The sequence below is a fragment of the Somniosus microcephalus genome, chromosome 16, assembly GCF_052327205.1.
Source record: "Somniosus microcephalus isolate GS21.2 chromosome 16, FLI_Smic_1.0, whole genome shotgun sequence".
NCBI classification, from domain to species: domain Eukaryota; kingdom Metazoa; phylum Chordata; class Chondrichthyes; order Squaliformes; family Somniosidae; genus Somniosus; species Somniosus microcephalus.
In genome coordinates this window covers 101,744,657-101,767,899 of record NC_141002.1, presented here as the reverse complement: position 1 = coordinate 101,767,899, position 23,243 = coordinate 101,744,657, and the positions used below count along the sequence as shown (strand labels likewise).

The 23,243-nt window shown below is 43.4% G+C and overlaps 1 protein-coding gene across 23 annotated transcripts in view; it reads left to right on the top strand.

The window, feature by feature from the left end:
• The window catches only part of ppp1r12a (protein phosphatase 1, regulatory subunit 12A), a 189,276-nt gene that overhangs the window by 62,885 nt on the left and 103,148 nt on the right, over positions 1-23,243 (top strand). For all 23 annotated transcript variants that reach the window (XM_086009567.1, XM_086009575.1, XM_086009565.1 and 20 more), the window contains exons 2-3: positions 1,187-1,317; positions 17,662-17,780. In XM_086009567.1, the coding sequence (XP_085865693.1) occupies positions 1,187-1,317; positions 17,662-17,780 (250 nt within the window). The remainder of the gene's footprint in view (positions 1-1,186; positions 1,318-17,661; positions 17,781-23,243) is intronic.

The window sequence follows — 23,243 nt, the reverse complement described above, 5'->3', positions numbered from 1 at the left end:
CAAGACCTTTTCTATGCAGAGTGTTTGTGCAAGTTCAGTAAGCATGATCATTAGCTCGCAGAAACATAGAAGATAGGAGCAGGAGTAGGCCATTCAGCCCCTCGAGCCTGTTCCGCCATTTAATGAGATCATGGCTGATCATCCAAACTCAGTACCCTGTCCCTGCTTTCTCCCCATATCCCTTGATCCCTTTAGCCTTAAGAAATATATCTAACTCCTTCTTGAATATATTTAATGAATTGAATATATATATATGAAGTGTCCTTTAATATCCTGACTGAACTGGTTCATAAGGACTGATTGATTGTGTTGTGTGCCTGCACTACTGTCCTGCATGAAATGTCGATGAAACATGAGCTGACTGTATTTAAGAGATCCTTCAGTTCGTCCTCCAGGTTCTTCACTGCATTCAATGTTTTGGCCACATTATTTGTGAAGTAGCCCAGTTTCAAATGTCAATTCTCCTTATTGTAACAGTTTTAGTTTGAGGGTAATCATTGAATGCTTTCTTTTGAAAGAATTTTGTTTCAAATATTCCACAAATTATTTTCTACCAATGACAAAGAAATGCAAACACTAAGTATGAAATAAAAATGCTTGTCCATCAGCATTTGAAAAGAGAAACGCTGAGTTAGCAGAGTTCTGATGAAGGTGCTACATCTGAAATGTGAACCTGTCTTCTTCTCTCAACATTTGCTGACAAACCCGTCGTGAATTTACAGCATTTTCTGTTGCTAATTGTTAATTTGCTCTTCTACCTCCACCCACCCTTCAAAAAACCGAATCTGGAAAGCTTTGGTCCTTCGTTCATTGCTGTTCCCTACTCCCTCCCAAAGGAATGCCGGTGCTCAAATCCGCATGGGAACAATTTCCTGAATTTTCAAGTTTAATTTGCTTGACCTGACTCTTGGATCTGGAACATTGATCAGTAAACTCATTGAGAACACTAAAAAAAAATGAGTTGATCTAATTTGCAGTGCAGCTTCTGTATCTAGGTCATGGTTACCAGTAATAAAAACCGTACTATAATTTGAGAGCAGAATATTTCTGCGCTTAACTTTGTTTATTCAGTGCATGTAACAGTGCTTTAAGATGATATTGTAAGAAGGTGCGCTTGAAATTTTTTTGACTCCACCGTGTGTATCAGTAGCAAATAGTGAAACAATATTTTTCATATCTTTTGTAGGCGTGTATAGATGATAATCTGGATATGGTGAAATTCCTCGTGGAACATTCTGCAAATATTAATCAGCCAGATAATGAGGGTTGGATACCACTGCACGCAGCTGCCTCCTGTGGATATACAGACATAGCAGAGTAAGTACACAACTGCACAGTTCTGTTTACAGACCTGCGTTAGCTTTTTTTCTACTTGCCTGCAGTCCTCCTTTGGTACATAGAAACCCTAGTGGGAGGAGAGGCTGGAAGCCCACTGTTGGGTTTCACCAATTGTATAACTGGCTGTGGAGGGCTGTATCAGAGTGTGTCAGGGTGGCAGGATTCCTCCTTTTTTTGTTTGGGAACTGCTTGGTCGCTGCACAACAGATTTCCATTTGATTATGGAAAACTCATTTTGGTGTTGAGAATCATTACTGGCATCTTGCCGTTCCCTTGTACTAAGCTGGGGCTCAAAGGTGCTCCCTTGTTGATTTAAAGCATTTTTTTTAAAGATACAACTTAGTACATCTAATGTAGCTGTTAATTATTTAAATACAAGATTCTTTCCACATGCAAGGAAGGCGATAGAGTTGTGATTGAGGGGAAAAACGTCGTCTTTGACTTTCCGATGAGAACTATACAAGTCCAGCCATCACTAACTCTCCAATAAATTCAGTTCCTCAGGAGTACAGCTTCTCTTCGACCTAAAGTCACCATGCACTGTGGGGGGGGTGCGTATACTGTCCCCAATTTCCAGGACCATAAGCACCTGGAAAGCTATTGTCCTGTTTGCTTTGTGATTGACCCGGCCCTGTACTTCTTGGCCTGATGGTGATATGGTCCCCACCACTTAGTCCACCTTTAAAACAGGCAGTCGCTTATATTGGCCAAAAAACATCAACCGTTAGTGCAAATGACTAACGTCAATTTCAGTGTTGCCAGTTACAGCGTGCTTATTGCCCTGTTTATTTCGAGCAGAAACAGTTGTGCTTACTCAGTAGTTTATGCCTTGTTAAGGTGCACTGAATGCAAGAACAAAGATCAATAAATAGCAATATAAACGAAGTGCTGGAAACACTCAGCAGGTCAGGCAGCAGCTGCGGAGAGAGGAGCAGAATTAACGTTTCAGGTCGATTTACCTTTCATCAGAACTGGAACAAGTTAGACATGTAACAGTTTTTAAACAGGTTCAGGGGAAGCAAGAACAAAAGGGAAGGTCTGTGATAGGGTGAAAGGCAGGAGAGATTAAAAGACATCCCTTTTGAGTGCTATCTATTCAAGGGATTTGTGTCTTCCTGTGCCATGTTGATTAGCTGTTAGCCACCCCATTGCATAAAAGTGCCTCGTTCCGAGCAGTGCCTTATTTTCAGTATTCATTAGCTGTTGTACATGTGAAAAATTTGCCCATATCTTCTCTGATCCAATCACCTTCAGCTTCAGTTTGTTCTTGGTGATTAAAGCCTGTCATAATTAGTACTTGCATTTTGTGCTGACAAACTACAGTTTGCAGATGTGTGAAACCTGCTCAGCTAATAAGGTTGATTATGGTTACTTAATCTGCTGAAAGGCAGTCCTTGTCAATTCATGGCCTCCTGTGATATTCTGAATCAAGACATTTGGGCACCGGTTCCCTCAGGAAGCTCACTTTGAAGTCAGAAAGAGGTTAAACTGCAAATGGAGACTGATTTCAGGGAAGTCCTGGAAAGGTGATGTTGACAAAGCCATGTTCTGTCAGTTCAAATATTTGCTATGATGATGTAGTCGGACTCCTGTGAGGTTGATGCGAGTTTCTCCAGCTCCATTCAGAGGTCAATAAGTGTTGGCTGGTCTAAGGGCTTCATGATTGCATTGTTACAAGAGAAGTGAAACTGACTATAAACTTCCTCTTCTCACTTGATGGAAATATCAACTCCAGTGTAATCCACTGAGTAGCCTGTCACTGCGTATAAGTTCTGGAACTGATGGACTCTAGTTCTGACTGCTGTTTGTGAAAGACTTCATTTGTGTCCTAACTTCGTGTCAGCTTGGGTGAGTGGTCGCACTCTCATCTGAGTCAGAAGGTCTTGGATGCAAATCCCACCCCAAGGGCTGAGCTCATAATTTGGGCTGATACTCTGTACTTAACCATAGCTGTGAGAGGTAGGGCGAAGGGAGTGGGGGAGGCACAAGAAGCCAGAGTTGGAGGAAGGCAGAAATCTTGGAGGGTTGTAGAGCTGGAGGAGGTATATGAGATGGGGAGGCTTGAGGCCAGAGAAGGATTTGAACACTATGACTTTTAAATGTGAGACATTGGTGGATCGCGAGCCAGTCCAGGCCAGCGAGCGCAGGGGTGAGCAGGACTTAGTTCGGGTTAGGATACAGGCAGCAGAGATTTGGATAAGTTCAAGTTTATGGAGAGCATTGAAGTAGTCGAGTCTGGAGGTAATAAAAGCATGGAAGAGGGTTTCAGTTGCAGATGGGATTTAGCGATGTTAACATAACCCTTGTACAAAAGCAAAATACTGCGGATGCTGGAAATCTGAAATAAAAACAGTAAATGCTGGAGACACTCAGCAGGTCAGGCAGCATCTGTGGAGAGAGAAACAGAGTTAACGTTTCGGGTCGATGACCCTTCGTCAGAACTGGAAAAAGCTGGAGATTGAACAGGTTTTTAAGCAAGTGTAGGGGCAGGGAAAGGGGGGAGGGGAGGAAAGAACTAAAGGGAAGGTCTGTGATAGGATGGAAGGCAGGAGAGATTAAGAGACACAAGGGATGATGGTGCGAGGCAAAAGGAGATGGTAATGGGACAAGTGAAGAAACAAAAGATGGCTCTAGATGAGGTGTGAATGGCAGTGGCAGAATGAAAGGCAACTGCCATGTGGGAGAGAGAAAAAATAAATGGAAAAAAAGATAGGGGCCGAGGTTATGGCCTGAAATTGTTGAACTCGATGTTGAGTCCAGAAGGCTGTAAAGTGCCTCATCGAAAGATGAGGTGCTGTTCCTCGAGCTTACGTTGAGCTTCATTGGAACAATGCAAGAGGCCGAGGACGGTGAGGTCTGAGTGGGAGTGGAGAATTAAAGTGACAGGCGACCGGAAGCTCGGGTCACCCATACGGACTGAACGGAGGTGTTCCGCAAAAGCGGTTTGGTCTCTCCAATGTAGAGGGGAGTGGGACTCTCTCAGTCCTGCTCAGACCTCACTGTCCTCGGTCGAAGTGCCTGATCTAACAGTGTGGTCTCATGTACTCTTAGCATTGTAGTATCTTGTATCAAAATATCTTGGATTCTTCACAATTAAAGTTGTCTGGTAAAGACAAAGCATGTTACCACAGTGAGAAAACAGGCACAAACTGACCATGGCAGTAATCTCACGCTACCGAGCAGAATGCTTTTTTTTTTAAAGTTAGTGAGTTGTCAACTCCTGATCTCCATCTTAAGGTTACTCAATTCTGCTGTACTGAAACTGTACTTGTTTTGAGGCAAAAACATTTAGAGTATGTCAAGTTAAATGTTCACCTTGTTAAATTGTAGATGGATTTGTATTGTGCTGAACACAAAACAAAAAAAGCCTGGTGTTCTGTTTTAGCTTTGTAACCAGAATAAATTGGTAATTTGGTTGTCAAAGATGTGGTACCAGGGATCTTGCCAAAGAGCTTGAATATGGTTTGCAGTTCCTTCTAGGTAATTGGTGAGATGGGGTTACAGTGCTCTTGATGGTGGTTCTATTGACAAATCCACTGAAGCATTGCACTGATGTGCCACAAGGAGAAACCTTGGATGAAGACGTGCCTTCAGTATGGCTGCTACTTATTTATTGCTGAGCAAATATCCTGAAATTCTCTACCTTCCACTTGTGGGAGTGCCATCACCACCAACACCCTCTCAAGGCAACTAATGGGCAAGAAGTGCAGCCTTGCCGGTGTTGTCCACACTGCAACAACTTAAAAGAAACCCACTTTGTTACATCCTTTCAGAATACCACCTTACTGTCTTTCGAATACAGCAACTAGCTGTTAAATGGCTCCAATGTACTCGACTCAACGGCTCTTCCTGGTCACGCATTCCAGCTGTGTAAAGAAACACTTGCTGATAGTTTGTCTTCAATTTGCCCTTCACACTCCTGACCCTGGACTCACTCGTCCTGTGCTGGTGGGCTTGCACCCTCGAACAGTAACTGAACTTGTATACGCAGTGAGAGTGATTCTTGGCGATAGCAGGTTGTACCAAGCTCTCCCTTTATTCCCCTGCAAGTGACTTACTCACAACTATAAGGGTCAATGACTGATAATTTAATGACACTTTTTTTTGGCAACGTAATACTTGAAGTTGATCTTGAAACCGAAAGATTTTGTGTTTCGCTGTTCAATTAAAAAGTCAGAATAATCCAGAAATGCTCTTTCTCAAACACTTGCATTCCTAAAAGTTGCTAAACTATCTTGGTTTGCTTTCGATAATTGTTAAATTTAACTATGGAGGTGCTTCGTTACTTAGCTCGAATATACAGATGAACTGCATCTAAACAAAGTCTGACGAAGTTATGCTTTTTATGTGTGAGCTTGAAGTTAAGATTGGGTTTGATTATATCAATTCGGCACAGATGAAATTTTAAATAGCTTAAAATCTAATATTTCCAAATTCAAATAAAATTGAATGTCTTATGTTAATCGGTCTTTGACATTGGGATTTAAAGAGGAAATTATTGACTGAGCCTTGTGCTGTTAATATTTGCTCAATTTCTTGAATGTTGGGATCATTTTTACAACTTTTCAACATTTGCAGCATCTCGCTGACGGACAGAAATTTTGGGTCCGTTGGTATTAAAGATGGAGGGCTAGAGGTTAAGGTGGAGAATTAATTTTCAAATATTGAGGTACCAATAGCTGTTTGCGCTGTTGAACATTCTTTTTCACTTGAGTGGGCAGAGATCGTGAGATACATATATTGGCATAACTGTTGAACTCTTTCAAAGTCAGCAATACTGCAAAGTCTGCAATAACCAGTGTTCACACAGAATTTCCATGTATTAATATTTTGGCATTTTATTTTTAAAAGGTGCCTTGTTTTGAGAAGTGTTTTCTTCAACATTTAAGATAACCTAATTGGTGACCAGGATTCCTTGGACTCGACACTCCGACATACTCTGTTTTATCTGAAGTTTGCTGCACTGTAAGGAAGCTGGAAGCATAACCAGCTTTCAAAGAGTCACTGGCTCTTCCCTACTGAAAACAAAAGACAAACCGCTACATGTCATTCTTGTTGCATTTGTGTTGCCCTGGATTTTATCACCATTGGATAGAAAGTATTTTGATAACCTGAGTTGTTTCCTTCCGTGATTTTCTTTTTGTCCTTCTGTTCCTGAAAGAGCAGAATCTTGTTGAAGAAAGGAAGAACAAACTTTTATTTATATAGCACCTTTCACGTCCTTGGGACGCTCTAAAGTGCTCTTCTGCCAATGACGTACTTTTGACGTGTAGTCACTGTTGTAATGTAGAAAACATGGTAGCCCGGAGAATTCCCACAAATAGCATTCGGATACATGAGAAGATATGCTTGTGATGTTGGTTGAGGGAATAATATCGACCGTGCCACCGGGAGAATTCCTCTGCTCTTTCAGTTTGTGAGAGGGCAGATGGGGTTTTGGTTTATCGTCTCATCCAAAAGAGGGCACCTCCAACAGCACAGCACTCCCTCAGCACTGCGCAGGAGTGCCAGCCTAGATAAAGGTGAAGTTGATTGTGTGGCCTCACGCAAGTGGCTGTTCATCATGCGAGTCTAAGAGGTGGTTATTGAGCTATTGGGTCATCATAGCCAAACTCTCCTGTTTTCCCATCAGAGATTACTGAGTAGAAGTGAAAAATGAAAACCCGAGCTATGTGCATTAAAAATAAATCCGTAAGTAAACTGAAAGTCTTAAACCCTGCCATCTTTCAAACTGAAGGTACTCCAGTTTGGAAACAATAAAGCTGGCATTGCTAACGTAAGCAGCAAAAAAAGCTGGAAATGCACAGAACTGTCAACATCTGTAAAGAGATAAGGCAGTTAATGATGGCATCATATCTTGGTAGCTGTAAGTGAATTCCTGGAGCTTCTCTCTCTAATCTTGACCTTGAGACAGATCAAACACAAAGGGAATCTTGATAGTTTGGGATGGTGAACTGCTGTGTGCCAAGTGGCACCGCTTCCCAAACCTCCAGTACAACAACATTGAAACCGGACGGACCAGCAAGTAACAGATATGAGCAGATATGGAACGGAGTAGCCTGGACTTTGCCAGCTGGATTGCTGGGGTTGAGGGAGGCCATCGATTGGACCCCCCTGTCCTCAGCCTTTCATCCTGTCAGCGCATTGATCCGTGAACAATCTGCAGGTAATTGTTGGCGAGCTTAAACCCATTTCTATCTTTCCACACGCTGCAAGCCTCTGAGTTGGCAAGTTCGTTTTTCTCCCTCAAACTAACTCATGATACCTTCCTGAGACCTTACTGGAAGGTTGAATTTTTCTCAATGAAAAGAAAAAACTGAAAATCTGGAATATAAACAGAACATGCAGGAACTACACAGCAGTTCCATCAGCACTTGAAAAGACAAAGGGTCTGTACCAAAATGTGAAGCCACAGTCTCTTTCCAGATGCTGATGGACCTACCATGTATTCTCAGCAATTTTATTTTACTGCCTCTTGGTCCTGATCTTTGCCAAACAAACGCAGTATTTATTGAAGCCTACCTGCCTCACTCTAGCATGAGAATAGAGAATCGATTAACTTCAACACCAAGATCTTATCTAGTGTAGTATGAGGATTTGGACGACTTGAGTTTATTTATTCTTGTTGGATGCCTTGAGCTTGTAAAGGATGAAGGACCTCAATCTTCAATAACTTGATGTTTTGATCCCACAGGGGACACCGCTTAACAGCCTGTAGGCAGTGTAGGAAGCCTCTGGTAGCATTAGAAATTGTTACTGCAACAGTGGCCTTTTGCAGACTAATGCTGTATTTCAAAGGACAGCAAAGTCGATCTGCGATTCTTCGTTTTTACTCAGCATTACCGATGTAAACTTGTTACTATAAATGTGCAGTTTGGGCAGAACTGCATTTTACCCTTCACTACTACAATCTCTCCCATGTTTCATGCCGCCGCTAAAGTCATGGCAAAGAGCTGACTCACTTTGTGAAAATGACAACCATAATAGGTCCTTTGGCTGTAGCACTACTCTGACATGGCGTCAAGCCAGCTCAAACCCAGTCGCTGACTTTTAGCATTATCAGCAGCTTTCACCCATGCAGCTTCTACTGATTTACAACCATAGAAGTTTGCAGCATCCAAGGAGCCATTAAATAGCGCATTTAAATGAAGATCCTTTAAATAGCAATTGATAAGCAAGTGAAATCTTGTGGTATTAGATGCATGGGATCATAGAGTACCATTAGTCTAGGGAAACTGTGGTTTTTGTTGTGTTTTTTTACAGTCGGGAAGAATATGGGCGGATGTTGGCTTGTTATGTCCCAAGCGAGCTGAAGTTATCTTCCCACAGATTATTCAGACAATGCAATCTGGTAACTGGCTCCCAACATAAGGATACATGTCTTCAAATAGGGGTCAAAGAATTTTCTAAAAAAAAAAAAAAAAATACTCAACCTTCAGTGTGGGGGCATTCCACGACCAATCACTTGTACAGGTAGACTACCCTTTATCCGGACTTCCGAAAACCGAAACCCTCTAAAAACCGAAGGTTTTTTCGGCCAGCGTAAGTCGTGCGCACGACATGACCAGAGTGGCGCACGACTTACAGGCCTAGCCGGATAAGGGATAGTGTAGCATTTTTCCGCACTTCTGAAAACCGAAATCTTTATCCGCACATCCGAAACCAGAAAACCTCTGAAAGCCGAAAGTGGAGCAAAGCATGACTTCTGAAAACCGAAATGCGCACGACCACGACCCCCGCCGAACCCCACCCAATTTCGGATAAGAGATAGTGTACCATCCTTTATACGCACATCCGAAACCAGAAAACCTCTGAAAGCCGAAAGTGGCGCAAAGCATGACCCGACGCTGCCGATGCTTGACCCACGCAGGTGTTATGCTGCTCTGAGAGATATTTGCTGCTATTTGCTGCTCTCTTAGATATTTGCTGCTCTCTTAGATATTTGCTGGCTTTTAACAATTTGTGAAAATGCTAAAAAGAGCTGCAGATACCCCAATGGGTAACAGTGAGAAGCAGAGAAGGAAGCATCGCTCATTATCGATATCGCAGAAAGTGGAGTTATTGCAGAAGCTTGATCGTGGTGTGTCTGTGCGACATCTTACTGAAGAATATGGTGTGGGAAGTACCACCGTATATGACTTAAAGAAACAGAAAAGACAAGTTGTTGAAATTTTACACTGACAGTGATGACCATAAACTAATGAAAATTAGGAAAACATTGCATAGGGCAAAAAATGAAGATCTTGACCGTGTGCTGATTGAGTGGATTCGACAACGCAGAGGTGAACGTGTGCCACTGACTGGTTTGATGGTCATGAAGCAAGCTAGAATATACCATGAAGAACTGAACATTGAAGTTGAGTGTGAATATTCAGGAGGTTGGCTGCATAAATTTAAGAAGCGTCATGGTATAAGATATCTGAAAATCTGTGGTGAAAAAGCTTCTGCTGATCATGAAGCAGCTGAAAATTACATAGATGAGTTTGCAAAAATAATATCGGATGAAAACCTCGGCCCTGAACAAATTTACAATGCTGATGAAACAGCTCTGTTCTGGCGCTACGTTCCTAGAAAAACATTAGCAACGGCTGATGAGAGTGCACCAGCAGGTTTTAAGGATGCTAAGGACAGGTTGACTGTTCTTGGGTGTGCCAATGCTGCAGGCACACACAAGTTAAAGTTGGTAGTGATTGGAAAAAGCCAACATCCGAGATGTTTGAAAGGTGTATGCAATTTACCTGTGCATTATTATGCGAGCAGGAAAGCATGGGTAACCAGAGGAATATTTTTTCACTGGTTCAATAACCACTTCGTACCAGCGACACGAGCTCATTGCAGGCAAGTTGGACTGGAAGAAAACTGCAAAATTTTATTGTTCCTGGACAACTGCTCCGCACAGCCCCCTCCTGAACTTCTTGTGAAAAGTTATGTTTTCGGCATTAACTTTCCCCCTAATGTGACATCTTTAATACAGCCTTGTGACCAAGGAATTTTACGCTCCATGAAGAGCAAGTATAAAGACGTTTTTTTGAACTCTATGCTTGATGCAATCAAGAGGCGAAGGAATCCAAAGCTTCCTGAAAGAATTCAATGTTAAGGATGCCATTTATGCAGTTGCTAATGCTTGGAACGATGTTGAGAAACCAACATTAAAAAATGCTTGGCACAGACTTTGGCCTTCAACGATGTTTCATGAAGATGGACCTGCAGATGACGAGTTTGAAGGATTTCCTGTCAGTCAGGAGAAGATGATATCAAACCTCCTCACTTACGCCAAAGGTTTATCATCCGAAAGTGTAAATACGTCAGAGGAAGCTGACATCGAAGAAGTGCTGAACATTGACAATGATGCACCTGTTGTGAATTCGTTGAGTGATGGGGTGTGGTAAACCACTTTTATCGTTCACTATCGTTACTCTATAGTTATCACTGTTGTATTGTTATCACTGTTCTCACTGTTGTATCACTGTACGAGGTCGCCTCTTGTCGCGCTGTTATACCTGGGCTGACCACCTCCGACTCCGCCCATGGCTCCACCTACCTGCCCAGGTATAAAGGTAGTCGACTGGCTGGTATTCCTCCTTGTTGGACCCGATCACCCACGAGGGTGGGCTCTGTTACTTAGTCAATAAAAACCTTTAGTTACGTTCCGAACTCGTCGCTTTTTATTGGACGAATTGATAGGTATATCAATTTTATTGACTAAATTGCTGAAATGGTGTTAAATAAAGACAAGCATGAGGACAGTAGTGATGATGATGATGACATTGTGAACACAGGTGAAAAAATCCCCATAGACGATATGGTGACAATGTGTGATCAGTTAATTGCTGGCCTTGAAAAACGTGCATTTATCAGTGAGCAAGAGATTATGCAAGTTCACTCAATTAAAGAGAGACTGCTTAGACAGAAACCAATGTTAATGAGACAGATGACACTGGAAGAAGTCTTTAAAAAGGCCGTCTGTCGTAGTCATGCTTCATCACTTGAGAATCCTGTTCCTGGCCCATCTTCAGATGTCCAACTCCAACCTGATGACAATGATGCCAACACTGATGTACCCTCTTCTCCAAGATCCTCAAGCCAGATGTAATGCTGCTTCATCACTTGAGAATCCTGTTCCTGGCCCATCTTCAGATGTCCAACTCCAACCTGATGACAATGATGACAACACTGATGTACCATCTTCTCCAAGATCCTCAAGCCAGATGTAATGTACCTTTATTGCATGTTTATGTACAGGTATTTAGCTTAGTTTGTACCTGTACATGTTTGAAGTTTTACTGAATGTTTTCCTTACAAATTAACTGTACTACAGTATTTATCCCTGTAACTACAGTATTTATAGTCGTTATTTTCGGATAAGGGATAGTGTATCCTTTATCCGCACTCCCGAAAACCGAATTACCTCTGAAAACCGAAGTGTGTTCGCGCACCTTCCGAAAACCGAAATTTTCCTAAAACCGAAACACGGCTGGTCCCGAGGTTTTCGGATAAAGGATAGTCTACCTGTACTGCCATTTTTGGCCTTGTATTAAGTTCCATGTTGCACTTTGCGTCCACTTGATAGCAGTTTTCATTTAGGCACTTGGCTGATATGAGATCACTCCTAGGATTTAGCCTAACTGGCAGCCAACCAGGTTGCAGGGAGACTCATTTTTGTGGTAGGTTCCAAGATGTCCTGATTGATTACAACTTGTGCAAGATGCATCCTTAAGGTACTACCATAAAGGTTTGTTGTCTGAGTGCTCCCCGGTTCATTAGCTACAATGCTACCTGAGGATTTTGGGGCTGATGGTCGCCACTAGTTTTGTGATGGTTCACACAACACTTTTCAGCTGAAACCTTTTGCTCGAAAGCCCACTCTGAGAAGTCATCATTTAGCAGGAGCTTTCAACGTCCTACAGTGCAGTATAAATTGGGCTGCAGTTGTAATATCCATTCCCATCTCCTCTCCAATGAGGTGGGTGTTTCTGTGGAAGGGACCTCGTCTCCGCAGGGGACATTCCAGTACATAAATTCAAGCTTCAACGAGTCTGGCTTTGATGTTTCTCAAGGTCTGCAATGAGTAAGTGTGATATGGACTACCAACACAGTGATTGAGTGAACTTGCAGCTCTGATTTACTTGCTGTATTTCAGAATTATGGACATTTCATTGAAACATCGTACCTTCTGTGAGTACCTTGTTAGGATATAAAATGCCCTGGGACAGTGGGTCCCACCACTGGCAAACTGCAGCTGCGTGAATTGGACCAGCTGTGTAGTGGTGAATCACTTGGAGGTTGATCTCATCCTAACTGTTTGCTGAAATTCTGTTGCAGGAGCTCTGATTGGTAGAGCAGTGGCCCCTGATGGCCGGGTGGTGGTCTGGGAGGGGAAATGTCATTTGATGTCTTCCCACACACTCATTGAATGGATCCTTCCCAAGATGGAAGCAAAGCAAATGACCATCGTTGTATCCCTCATTAACCAAGTATGTAGTTTTCCAATGTCCTGCCACTCAACATCAAGTGGCTCATTAGGATCTGATTCCTTGGCTATTGAGGGTGCTAGCCTTGGTAGTGTCCACACTACTGACATCCGGAAAGGCCTGTACAATGAAGGCTTATGATATCGAGCAAAGATTTGTTTGCTGTTCCGGGGACTAGTCAGCAACATGTTGTGATGTTTTAGCAATTTCGTTGCATCTACAAAAGACTGAAGCCCCCACTTTATAATTGCAAACAGCAGAAAGGCTTTTCTGAGCTAACATCCTTTAAAATTTATAGTGGGAAGGCAGCTACTTCAAACCATGCAGTGGTACTCCTAATTTACAGATAAGATGTATCGGTAGAATCCCTGAATGCAGCTCTTTTTAGAATGCGTTTGTATCATGTAAGTGCTAAATCTTCATGGCTTTGAGACAGAGTAACCAGGACCAGATTTTCATAGAATAGAATCATAGAAGTTTATAGCACAGAAGGAGGCCATTCGGCCCATCGTGTCTGTGCTGACTGAAGAAGAGCTCTCCAGCCTAATCCCACTTTCCAGCTCTTGGCCTGTAGCCCTGTAGGTGACCGCACTTCAAGTGCATATTCAAGTACTTTTTAAATGGGATGATGGTTTCTGCCTCCACCACCCTTTCAGGCAGTGAGATCAAGGCCCCCATCACTCTCTGGGTGAAAAAAAGTTCTCAACTCCTCTCTAATCCTAATAATTGTCTCTAATTATTTTGTATATGAGATTTGGATTAGAAGGGATACCCCATTTAAACATCTGCAACACACACAGATGTGGATTTATCTCAGAAAATTTCTCCAGCTCTTTGCACTAAGCAGAATTACTTTGCTTTGTTCTAGTGCTTCAGCTCCTTGCAAAATCACTGACTGTAAAAGCTTTTATAGATATGTGAAGAGAAAAAGAGTGGTGAAGTCAAGTGTTGGTCCCTTGCAGTCAGAATCAGGGGAATTTATAACGGGGAACAAAGAAATGGCAGACCAATTAAATACATATTTTGGTTCTGTCTTCACAAAGGAGGACACAAATAACCTCCCAGAGATGTCGGGGAACATAGGGTCTAATGAAAGGGAGGAACTGAAAGAAATCAGTATTTGTAGGGAAATGGTGTTAGGGAAATTGATGGGATTGAAGGCCGATAAATCCCCAGGGCCTGATAATCGACATCCTAGGGTACTTAAAGAAGTGGCCCTAGAAATAGTTGATGCTTTGCTGATCATCTTCCAGCATTCGATAGAATCTGGAACAGTACCCATGGATTGGAGGGTAGCTAATGTTACCCCACTATTCAAAAAAGGTGGTAGAGAGAAAACGGGGAATTACAGACCGGTAAGCCTGACATCGGTAGTGGGGAAAATGCTAGAGTCCATTATAAAAGATGTAATAGCAGAGCACTTGGAAAACAGTGACAGGATCGGACAAAGTCAACATAGATTTACAAAAGGTAAATCGTGCTTGACTAATCTACTGGAATTTTTTGAGGATGTAACTGGTAAAATAGCTAAGGGAGAACCAGTGGATGTGGTCTATTTGGACTTTCAGAAGGCTTTTGATAAGGTCCCGCATAAGAGATTAGCGTGTAAAGTTAAGGCACGTGGGATTGGGGGCAAGGTATTGACTTGGATAGAGAACTGGTTGGCAGACAAAGCAGAGAGTTGGAATAAACGGGTCTTTTTCCGAGTGGCAAGCAGTGACTAATGGGGTACCGCAGGGATCGGTCCTTGGGCCCCAGCTATTCACAATATATATTAATGATCTAGACAAGGGAACTAGATGTAATATCTCCAAATTTGCAGACGACACAAAGCTGGGTGGTCGTGTGCTGTGAGGAGGATGCCGAGAAACTCCAGGATGATTTGGACAGGTTGGGTGATTGGGCAAAAGCATGGCAGATGCAATATAACGTGGATAAATGCGAGGTTATCCACTTTGGTGGCAAAAACAGGAAGGCAGATTATTATCTGAAGGGCAATAGATTGGGAGAAGGAAGTGCAACGAGACCTGGGCGTCCTTGTGCACCAGTCGCTGAAAGTAAGCATGTAGGTGCAGCAGGCGGTTAAGAAGGCAAATGGTATGTTGGCCTTCGTAGCGAGAGGGTTTGAGTACAGGAACAAGGATGTCTTGCTGCAGTTGTACAGGGCCTTGGTGAGACCACACCTTGAGTATTGTGTGCAGTTTTGGTCGCCTTATCTGAGGAAGGACGTTCTTGCCATGGAAGGAGTTCAGCGAAAATTCACCAGGCTGATACCTGGGATGGCAGGAATGACTTATGAGGAGAGATTGGGTCGATTGGGCTTGTACTCGCTGGAGTTTAGAAGAATGAGAGGGGATCTCATTGAAACTTATAAAATTCTGACAGGACAGGACTGGACAGACTAGATGCTGGAAGGATGTTCCCGATGGTCAGGGAGTCCAGAACCAGGGGTCACAGTCTAAGGATAAGGGGTAAGCCATTTAGGACAGAGATGAGGAGGAATTTCTTCACCCAGAGAGTGGTGAACCTGTGGAATTCTCTACCACAGAAGGCTGTAGAGGCCAATACATTAAATATATTCAAGAAATAGTTGGATATATTTCTTAAGGCGAAAGGGATCAAGGGATATGGGGAGAAGGCAGGGACAGGGTACTGAATTTGGATGATCAACCATGATCGCATTGAATGGCGGAGCAGGCTCAAGGGGCCGAATGGCCTACTCCTATCTTCTATGTTTCTATGTCATTCTACACAAAATATTGTGCCGAGATTTCTTTAATAATCACTCAACTTTTTTTTATTATGAAACTGAAAGACCTGTTAAACAAATTTCAATGGTGGTATCTTCATATCTTGGTAACTTGGTGCAAGCAACCGGTTGGGCCAAGTGCAGGAGGGATAGTCCGTGCATTAGCTTTTCATTTCAGGTAGCGAGGCCTCAAATTAAAACTGGATGTGTACCTGTACAGCAATGCCAGGTTTCAATCTGTGAAGACTTTTTTCTTGCTCAAACTTGGCTTAACTTTGACTTACATATAACTTGCTATGGGATTAATTCTTGTACTGGAAACTGTGTGTTATCCGGAGCCACCGGCAAAAATCAGGTGCCGTTTTTGTTAGGTTTTTTTTCTCGTTGCTTTTTTCCTCAACAGTCAAGCTCTGCAAAGTCTGCTGAAGCTGTTGCTAAACTACAGAGATGCTTGGACTGTTTAGAAGCTGTTGCTAAGCAACAGGGTTTGTTGACGGATACGGAGCTCAGAAGCTTCCGTATCTTTCAACATTAGTGCTGGAGTGTCCGGCAGTTTTGAGGGAATGGCAGCAGCTCGGTGCCGGATAGCACAAAGTTTCCTGTATGTTCAAGTGCAGTCAATACAGTTGGTAGGTGTGAAAATGCTTGCTGCCCGCGAGACAATTTGAGACAATAGAGTGGTGGAACTCGTAGTTCTGCAAACTAGCTTCACCTTTTGGATTGCTAAGAGTGTGGAGTCCAGCGGTTTTGTGCCAAAGTGTGCCAGTCTGTTGTTCTGTGGGGGTAAGGTGGGGAATTAGAGGTGAAGAACCTTAGAAGCTGCCAGTATTCATCCGACACCGCAAGAGAGCCCCAGGTGGGCAGAGGAAACGCTTCAAGAACATTCTCAAAGCCTCCTTGAAAAAGTGCAACATCCTCACCGACACCTGGGAATCCCTGGCCCAAGACTGCACAAAGTGGAGGAGAAGCATCCGGGAAGGCGCCGAACACCTCGAGTCTCTTCGCCGGTAGCAAGCGGAAGGAGCGCACGTCAACCCAAGCACCCCACCCACCCATCCCTCCACCACCGTCTGCCCCACCTGTGACAGAGACTGTAGGTCCCGCATTGGACTCATCAGTCACCTGAGAACTCATTTTTAATGTGGAAGCAAGTCATCCTCGGTTCTGAGGGACTGCTTAAGAGAAGAGGGGGTAATGTGGGAAATTAGAGGTGAAGAGCCTTAGAAGCTGCCAGTATTCATGCACGCTTGAGGTGTTCAATCATGCAACAGAATGATGGATAAATTAGGACTGAGTAGGAAAGTCAGGAGACCAGTCCAGTCATGCTGTACAATGGAGAAAAATACTTGTGTTGTTAATTCCAACCATTGGCACTCTGTGTTTGGCAAGAATGAGGGGACAAATTGGTTATTATCGTTGACTATTCTGTTATCGGGGAATTCCCCCTGCAATACATTCTCTCTCTCTCTCTCTCTCTCTCTCTCTCGCTCTCGTTTCCCTCTTTAATTCTGGCCCCACCCCACTTTGGGCAAAGCGTGGGAAAATACTGTATTGGAAAGAGCAGTGATGGGACACCAACTATAAAACACGTGGGAGGTAGATGCTTCAGTGGGGAGGAAGTGCCTAGAGTAGGACTTCAATACTGTTGGATTAATCAAGGTCCCAGAGGATTAGAAATTCGGTAAGGAGTGTGGTTGAAACTTAACAAGTATGGAATGGTTAGGAGAGTTTTGGAAGTGATTAATTAATGTATTCAGAAGGTTCCGTACTGACCAAACTTGCCTACTCTTGGAAAATTCAATAAAACATTTAAGAATGATATAAATTTAATTAAAAGTCAGTCTGCATTATGATGAAACGAGGAAATGAATTGAAACCTTTCTCTTTGGAATTAGATTCATGTCGTAATGAGGATGTTGGATCTGTTTAAGCTTTTGCTGAGCCTTCATTATATTTCTCTCCAGCAAATCGATCATTTTTAAAAGATGAAATTGGAATTAAGTGACAGCCTTAACTGGCATTATTAACACACATTTGCCGTTTGTTTTTAATGGAAATGAAGTGAAATCCAATAAAGATTTTCTTTTAAACCTAATTTTGCAGGTATTTACTTAGTCGTGGAGCAAATGTAGCTGCAGTGAACAGTGAAGGAGAAACTCCGTTAGATATAGCTGAAGAAGAAGCCATGGAAGAGCTCTTGCAGGAAGAAATTAGTAGGCAAGGTAAGAACATGGGCCACGGTGGAAAGCACCTCAACATTGCTCTGCAGCTGCTGCTAACTGTACAATGCAATCAGTGGGTAACTTGCAGAATTTGGGATGGTTCATGTAAATGAAAATGGGAATTCTTTTATCCTGCAAACTCTTAGGTGGCCAATCTCACTGGAAAAATCATAGTAAAACCTTTCCCTTTTGAGTTTATTTTTATGTAGAACCCAAATTGCCTTGCTTTCCCATGCCTTTTTAAGATTGCACCCGCTGGTGTCAGTCTTCGGTTCCTTTTCTCTTGCTGTCTGCATCAGTCACACTAAGCTCTGCTTTGTTCAACATTGTTAAGCCTGAAATCTGTCGTACTTGTGAATTTTGATTTGTGCCAGGTTCTGAACTTTGCATTAAGCTCAGGGAGCATTTCAGCAGCACTAATTGCAATGCAAAGCAGCTTTGATGTTCTTCCATTAGGGACAATTTTCTCCCGTGTAAATTCTGTCGGCATTTCCAAGGTGATTTGGAATGTCATGCCTCAGGAAAATCCATCCGGTTTCGATGATGCACAGGGATCAACTTGACAGTGGGAGATCAACAGAAGGAATTTCACCCCACTGTCCTACGTTTTAGCTTCCTCAGACAAAAAAATAGGGGCATCAGGAGGACTCTTGATTAGGTTTGGCCTATTCAGCGCATGCTCTAACTTGCATAGAAATTGCAACACGAAACAGTCCTTTTGGCGCAACCAGTCTGCATTGGTGTTTATCCTTCACACGAACAGTAGCCCTGATCTAATGTACCTGCTCTGATACCATATCTCCTTCAGCCATCTATCTAACCGTATCTCCTTCAGCCATCTATCTAACCGTATCTCCTTCAGCCGTCTATCTAACCGTATCTCCTTCAGCCGCCTATCTAACCGTATCTCCTTCAGCCGTCTATCTAACCGTATCTCCTTCAGCCGTCTATCTAACCGTATCTCCTTCAGCCGTCTATCTAACCGTATCTCCTTCAGCCGTCTCTATAACCGTATCTCCTTCAGCCGTCTATCTAACCGTATCTCCTTCAGCCGTCTATCTAACCGTATCTCCTTCAGCCGTCTATCTAACCGTATCTCCTTCAGCCGTCTATCTAACCGTATCTCCTTCAGCCATCGATCTAACCGTATCTCCTTCAGTCGTCTATCTAACCGTATCTCCTTCAGCCGTCTATCGAACCGTATCTCCTTCAGCCGTCTATGTAACCGTATCTCCTTCAGCCGTCTATCTAACCGATCATTAAATGTTGACATGGCCTCTGCTTCAGTCACTAACTCTGGCACTGCATGCTACACATTCGCAACTCGCGAGAAGAAAGTTTCTTCTACACACTGTACTAAATCTCTTGGCTATCATTTTATGTTACGTCCTTTCATTCTGGGCCCCCAATTACTAGAAACTCTTTCTATCTGCCCTTCACAATTGGAAATATTTCATCACTCCTTACTCTTGTGTTCGAATGAAAACAGCACTGGGTTTTTCCAAGTCTTCCTCCATAGAATCATAGAATGGTTACAGCACAGAAGGAGGCCATTCGGCCCATTGAGCCCGTGCCGGTTCTCTGCGAGAGCACTTCAGCTAGTCCCACTCCCCCGCCCTTTCCCCGTAGCCCTGCAAATTTTTTTCCTTCAGTTACTTCTCCCATCCCCTTTTGAAAGCCACGATTGAGTCTGCCTCCACCACCCTCTCAGGCAGTGCAATCCAGATCATAACCACTCGCTGCGTAAAAAAGTTTTCCCTCATGTCACCTTTGGTTCTTCCGCCAATCACCTTAAATCTGTGTCCTCTGGTTCTCGACCCTTCCGCCAATGGGAACAGTTTCTCTCTACTCTGTCTAGACCTCTCGTGTTTGTATTTCCACATACCAGGCAGCATCTTAGTGACTCGGCACTCTATCCCCTCTCTTGTCTCAACAACCAACCATGGTCACAGTAAAGTTCAATATCGATTCACCGTTGCATCTCAACCTTTTATGTTCTCTATCTCTTGTCATAAAACCCAGTATTCTCTTAGCATTTGTTATGACTTTATCAACTTGAGGTGATGCATCTACGGTCTTGTGAACCTGAAGTCCAAATCCCTCTGCTCTTCCACATCACCCAGCTTTCCCACATTCGGAGTAGAAGTATTACTTTTATGTTCTTTAACTGGCATACCACCCTACATTTACTAATATCGGGCAAGACATCCACTAACCAGCACTGATGTGCGTCTCTTAGCAAATGGTGTGGTTTACTCTGAAGCTAACCTCTCTTAATGTGTTCTGAATGCAGATGGCCATATTCCAGTCTGCTGCTTGCCTCTGTTGTCTTCTAATGTGTTGTGATGTCTCCTGTGGTTCTACTGGGGATAGTTGAAAAAAGAATGCCTTTATATAGTGTCTCATCATGCCACTTAGAAAAGGCTCAAAGCGCTTCTCATGCAGTAAACTGGCTTGAAGTACAGTAACTGTTGCGGACAACACAGCAGTTGTTTTGGGTACAGCAAGATTGCACAAACATTAAGATGAAAGACCAGTTAATCATTTTTATGCTTGGGGCACCAGGAGAATTTTCCTGGTGGCCTGACCACAAAATAACAGACCAAGCGATCGTTCATTTCATTGCTTCTCTTCGAGTGGTGAGTGAGAGCTTTATCTCCGAGCCACAAACAGGCAGGCGGGGCCTCAGTTTCACATTTGACCGAAAGGGCAGCACTCCTCGAGTACGGCACTGAAATCTCTGGTGAAGTCCTGGAATGGAGCTAGAACCCTCAGCTGATTTGGACATGAGGGTGGCATCAGCTGAGCCGAGCTGGCATCAGGTTGCCAAGTTACCAATGCCCAATTAGCAGTGGATAGGCTCTTTTGTGACCAGAGGCTGCTGATGATGTGGATAAAGGGTCGGGTGCCTTTCAGAGGGACAGATAACGCTGTGGTTTTCCTGTTTGGGTACCCTCCACATTGCATGGGTTGAGGCAATTGATGAAGAATTGCCTCCCATGATATACAGCTGAATTCTACAAAACAGGACTATGCCATGTTTCATTCAGAGGGCCTAAGCACTTAGTAAAAGGAAATTGGTAGTAAATCTTTGCACTGGTCATGCAGCAATTGAAATAAAACAGACATTTTGAAGTAAATCCCAGGTGGTTGAAGTTTGAAGTGCCGCTATGGCCAAGTATTATTTGGTATGATGACTTGGAAAAACAGATCTTCGTCCCATCCAGCCTGTTCTTTTCACAGTCCTTGATGGGGGTGACAGAAGGAGGAGGAGTTTCTTGTAGTTTTGTTCACTTTAGACCTGTGCCCTTCAGTTCCATGCAGAAAAGCCCAAATTATTCTAAAGATTATGTCTCCCCTCAGTTTTCTTTGCCTGGCAAGGAAACACATTTCAGCTCTGCGAGTGACGAGAGTATTCACTGGAGTTTAGAAGAATGAGAGGGGATCTCATTGAAACATATAAAATTCTGACAGGGTTTGACAGACGGGATGCAGGGAGGATGTTTCCCCTGGCTGGGGGGTCTAGAACGAGGGGTCACAGTCTCAGGATACGGGGTAGGACATTTAGGACTGAGATGAGGAGAAATTTCTTCACCCAGAGGGTGGTGAGCCTGTGGAATTCTCTACCCCAGAGGGCTGTGGAGGCCAAGTCACTGAATATATTTAAGAAGGAGATAGATCGATTGCCAGACACAAAAGTCATCAAGGGGTATGGGGAGAGAGCGGAAATATGGTATTGAGATAGCGGATCGGCCATGATCATATTGAATGGCGGAGCAGGCTCGAAGGGCCGAATGGCCGACTCCTGCTCCTATTTTTCTATGTTCTATGTTTCACTGAGAGCCCAATGTTTTCATCGTCCATTTCATTCTTCTCAAGCCCCTGCAATCCTTTTGAAAATAAGTTGTCCAAAATTGTATAGAAACCACTTTCCTTAGTCAGGGTCCTTGATGCGAGTCTGAATATTTGATTAATTTCACATTCACCAGAATGAGTGATTGAAAAATGACACCCACTCCTTTTCCTTTAACACCTTTGCCAAATCACATTCTTTCATTATGTACACCATTTGTTTTCTGTTTCAATACAAATTGCCTTGGATTAATATACATACAAAATGACGGCTTTGCCCAATTTTTGTGAAGAAGTCCACACAGTGGAAAATTAATGGGTTCAGTAGAATTTTTAAAAAAAAGTCATTGAAATGTGGGTGATCCTGGCAAGGCAGTATTGCTTATCCTTAGTTTAAAAAAAGACTTGCATTTATGTAGATAAAGGAAACTTTCGATTAACCGGCACCTAAATAACCGGAAATGTCGGTTAACCGGCAAAATTCAGGAGTAGGATCAGGTAACTTATTACTTGCCTTCCTCCATGTGTTGATGTGCAAGGGTGTGGCTGCAGCTGTTGCCAAGCTACAGAGACGCTTGCAACTTGTGGCCATTGATTTGAAGCTGTTGCTAAGCAACAGGGTTTGTTGCTTTATACGGAGCTCTCAGCTCCGTATCTTTTACTATAGCGTTCGGTTATCCGGAATTTTTGATGAACCGGCACCACGTCGGTCCCGTCCGTGCCGGATAAAAAAAAGTTTCCTGTAGATTGATAGAGTTATACAGCACAGAAAGAGGCCCTTCGGCCCATTGTGTGCGCGCCAGCCATGAAGCCCTGTCTATTCTAATACAGCGCCTTTCACGACCTCAGGACGCCCCAAAGCACTTTACAGCCAATGAAGTACTTTTGAAGTGTAGTCACTGTTATAATGTGGGAAATGCGGCAGTCAATTAACGCACAGCAAGCTCCCACAAATAGCACTGTGATAACGACCAGATAATCTGTTCTTTAGTTGATTGAGGGATAAATATTGACCAGGACACCGGGGATAACTCCCCTGCTCTTCTTTGAAATAGTGCCATAGGATTTTTTACGTCCACCTGAGAGAGCAGACGGGGCCTTCGTTTAACGTCTCCTCTGAAAGACAGCGCCTCTTCAGTACTGCCCTGGAGTGACAGCCTAGATTTTGCGCTGAAGTCTCTGGAGTGGGACTTGAACCCTGACTCGGGCGTGCGTGCGTGCTACCAACTGAGTCCCAACTGACATAAGAGCCTGAGCCACCTAGTGCTCCATGTCGGCTAGACTGAGCAGGGGTGCCAGGATGCCTGCCCTGAAGGACATTACTCAGTCAGTTGGGGTTTTAGGAAAATTCAGCTGCTTTCTTGGTCCTTTCCTGGTGCCAGCCCACAAATCACCAGGTTTATTGAGTTCACTTTCACAACTTGCCATGTTGGGGGATTTTAACTCGCGACCTCCGAGTTGGTACTTAACTGCATGGCTGTACCCATTCTGTTTGTGGTTCACGCTTCCTCTGTGGAATCATCTGCAGTAAGTCCTTTGCTGGCACACGATGGCTAAATTGGCCATTTGATGCTGCCACACTGATCAAACCCAAGTCAGTGATGGTCGCAG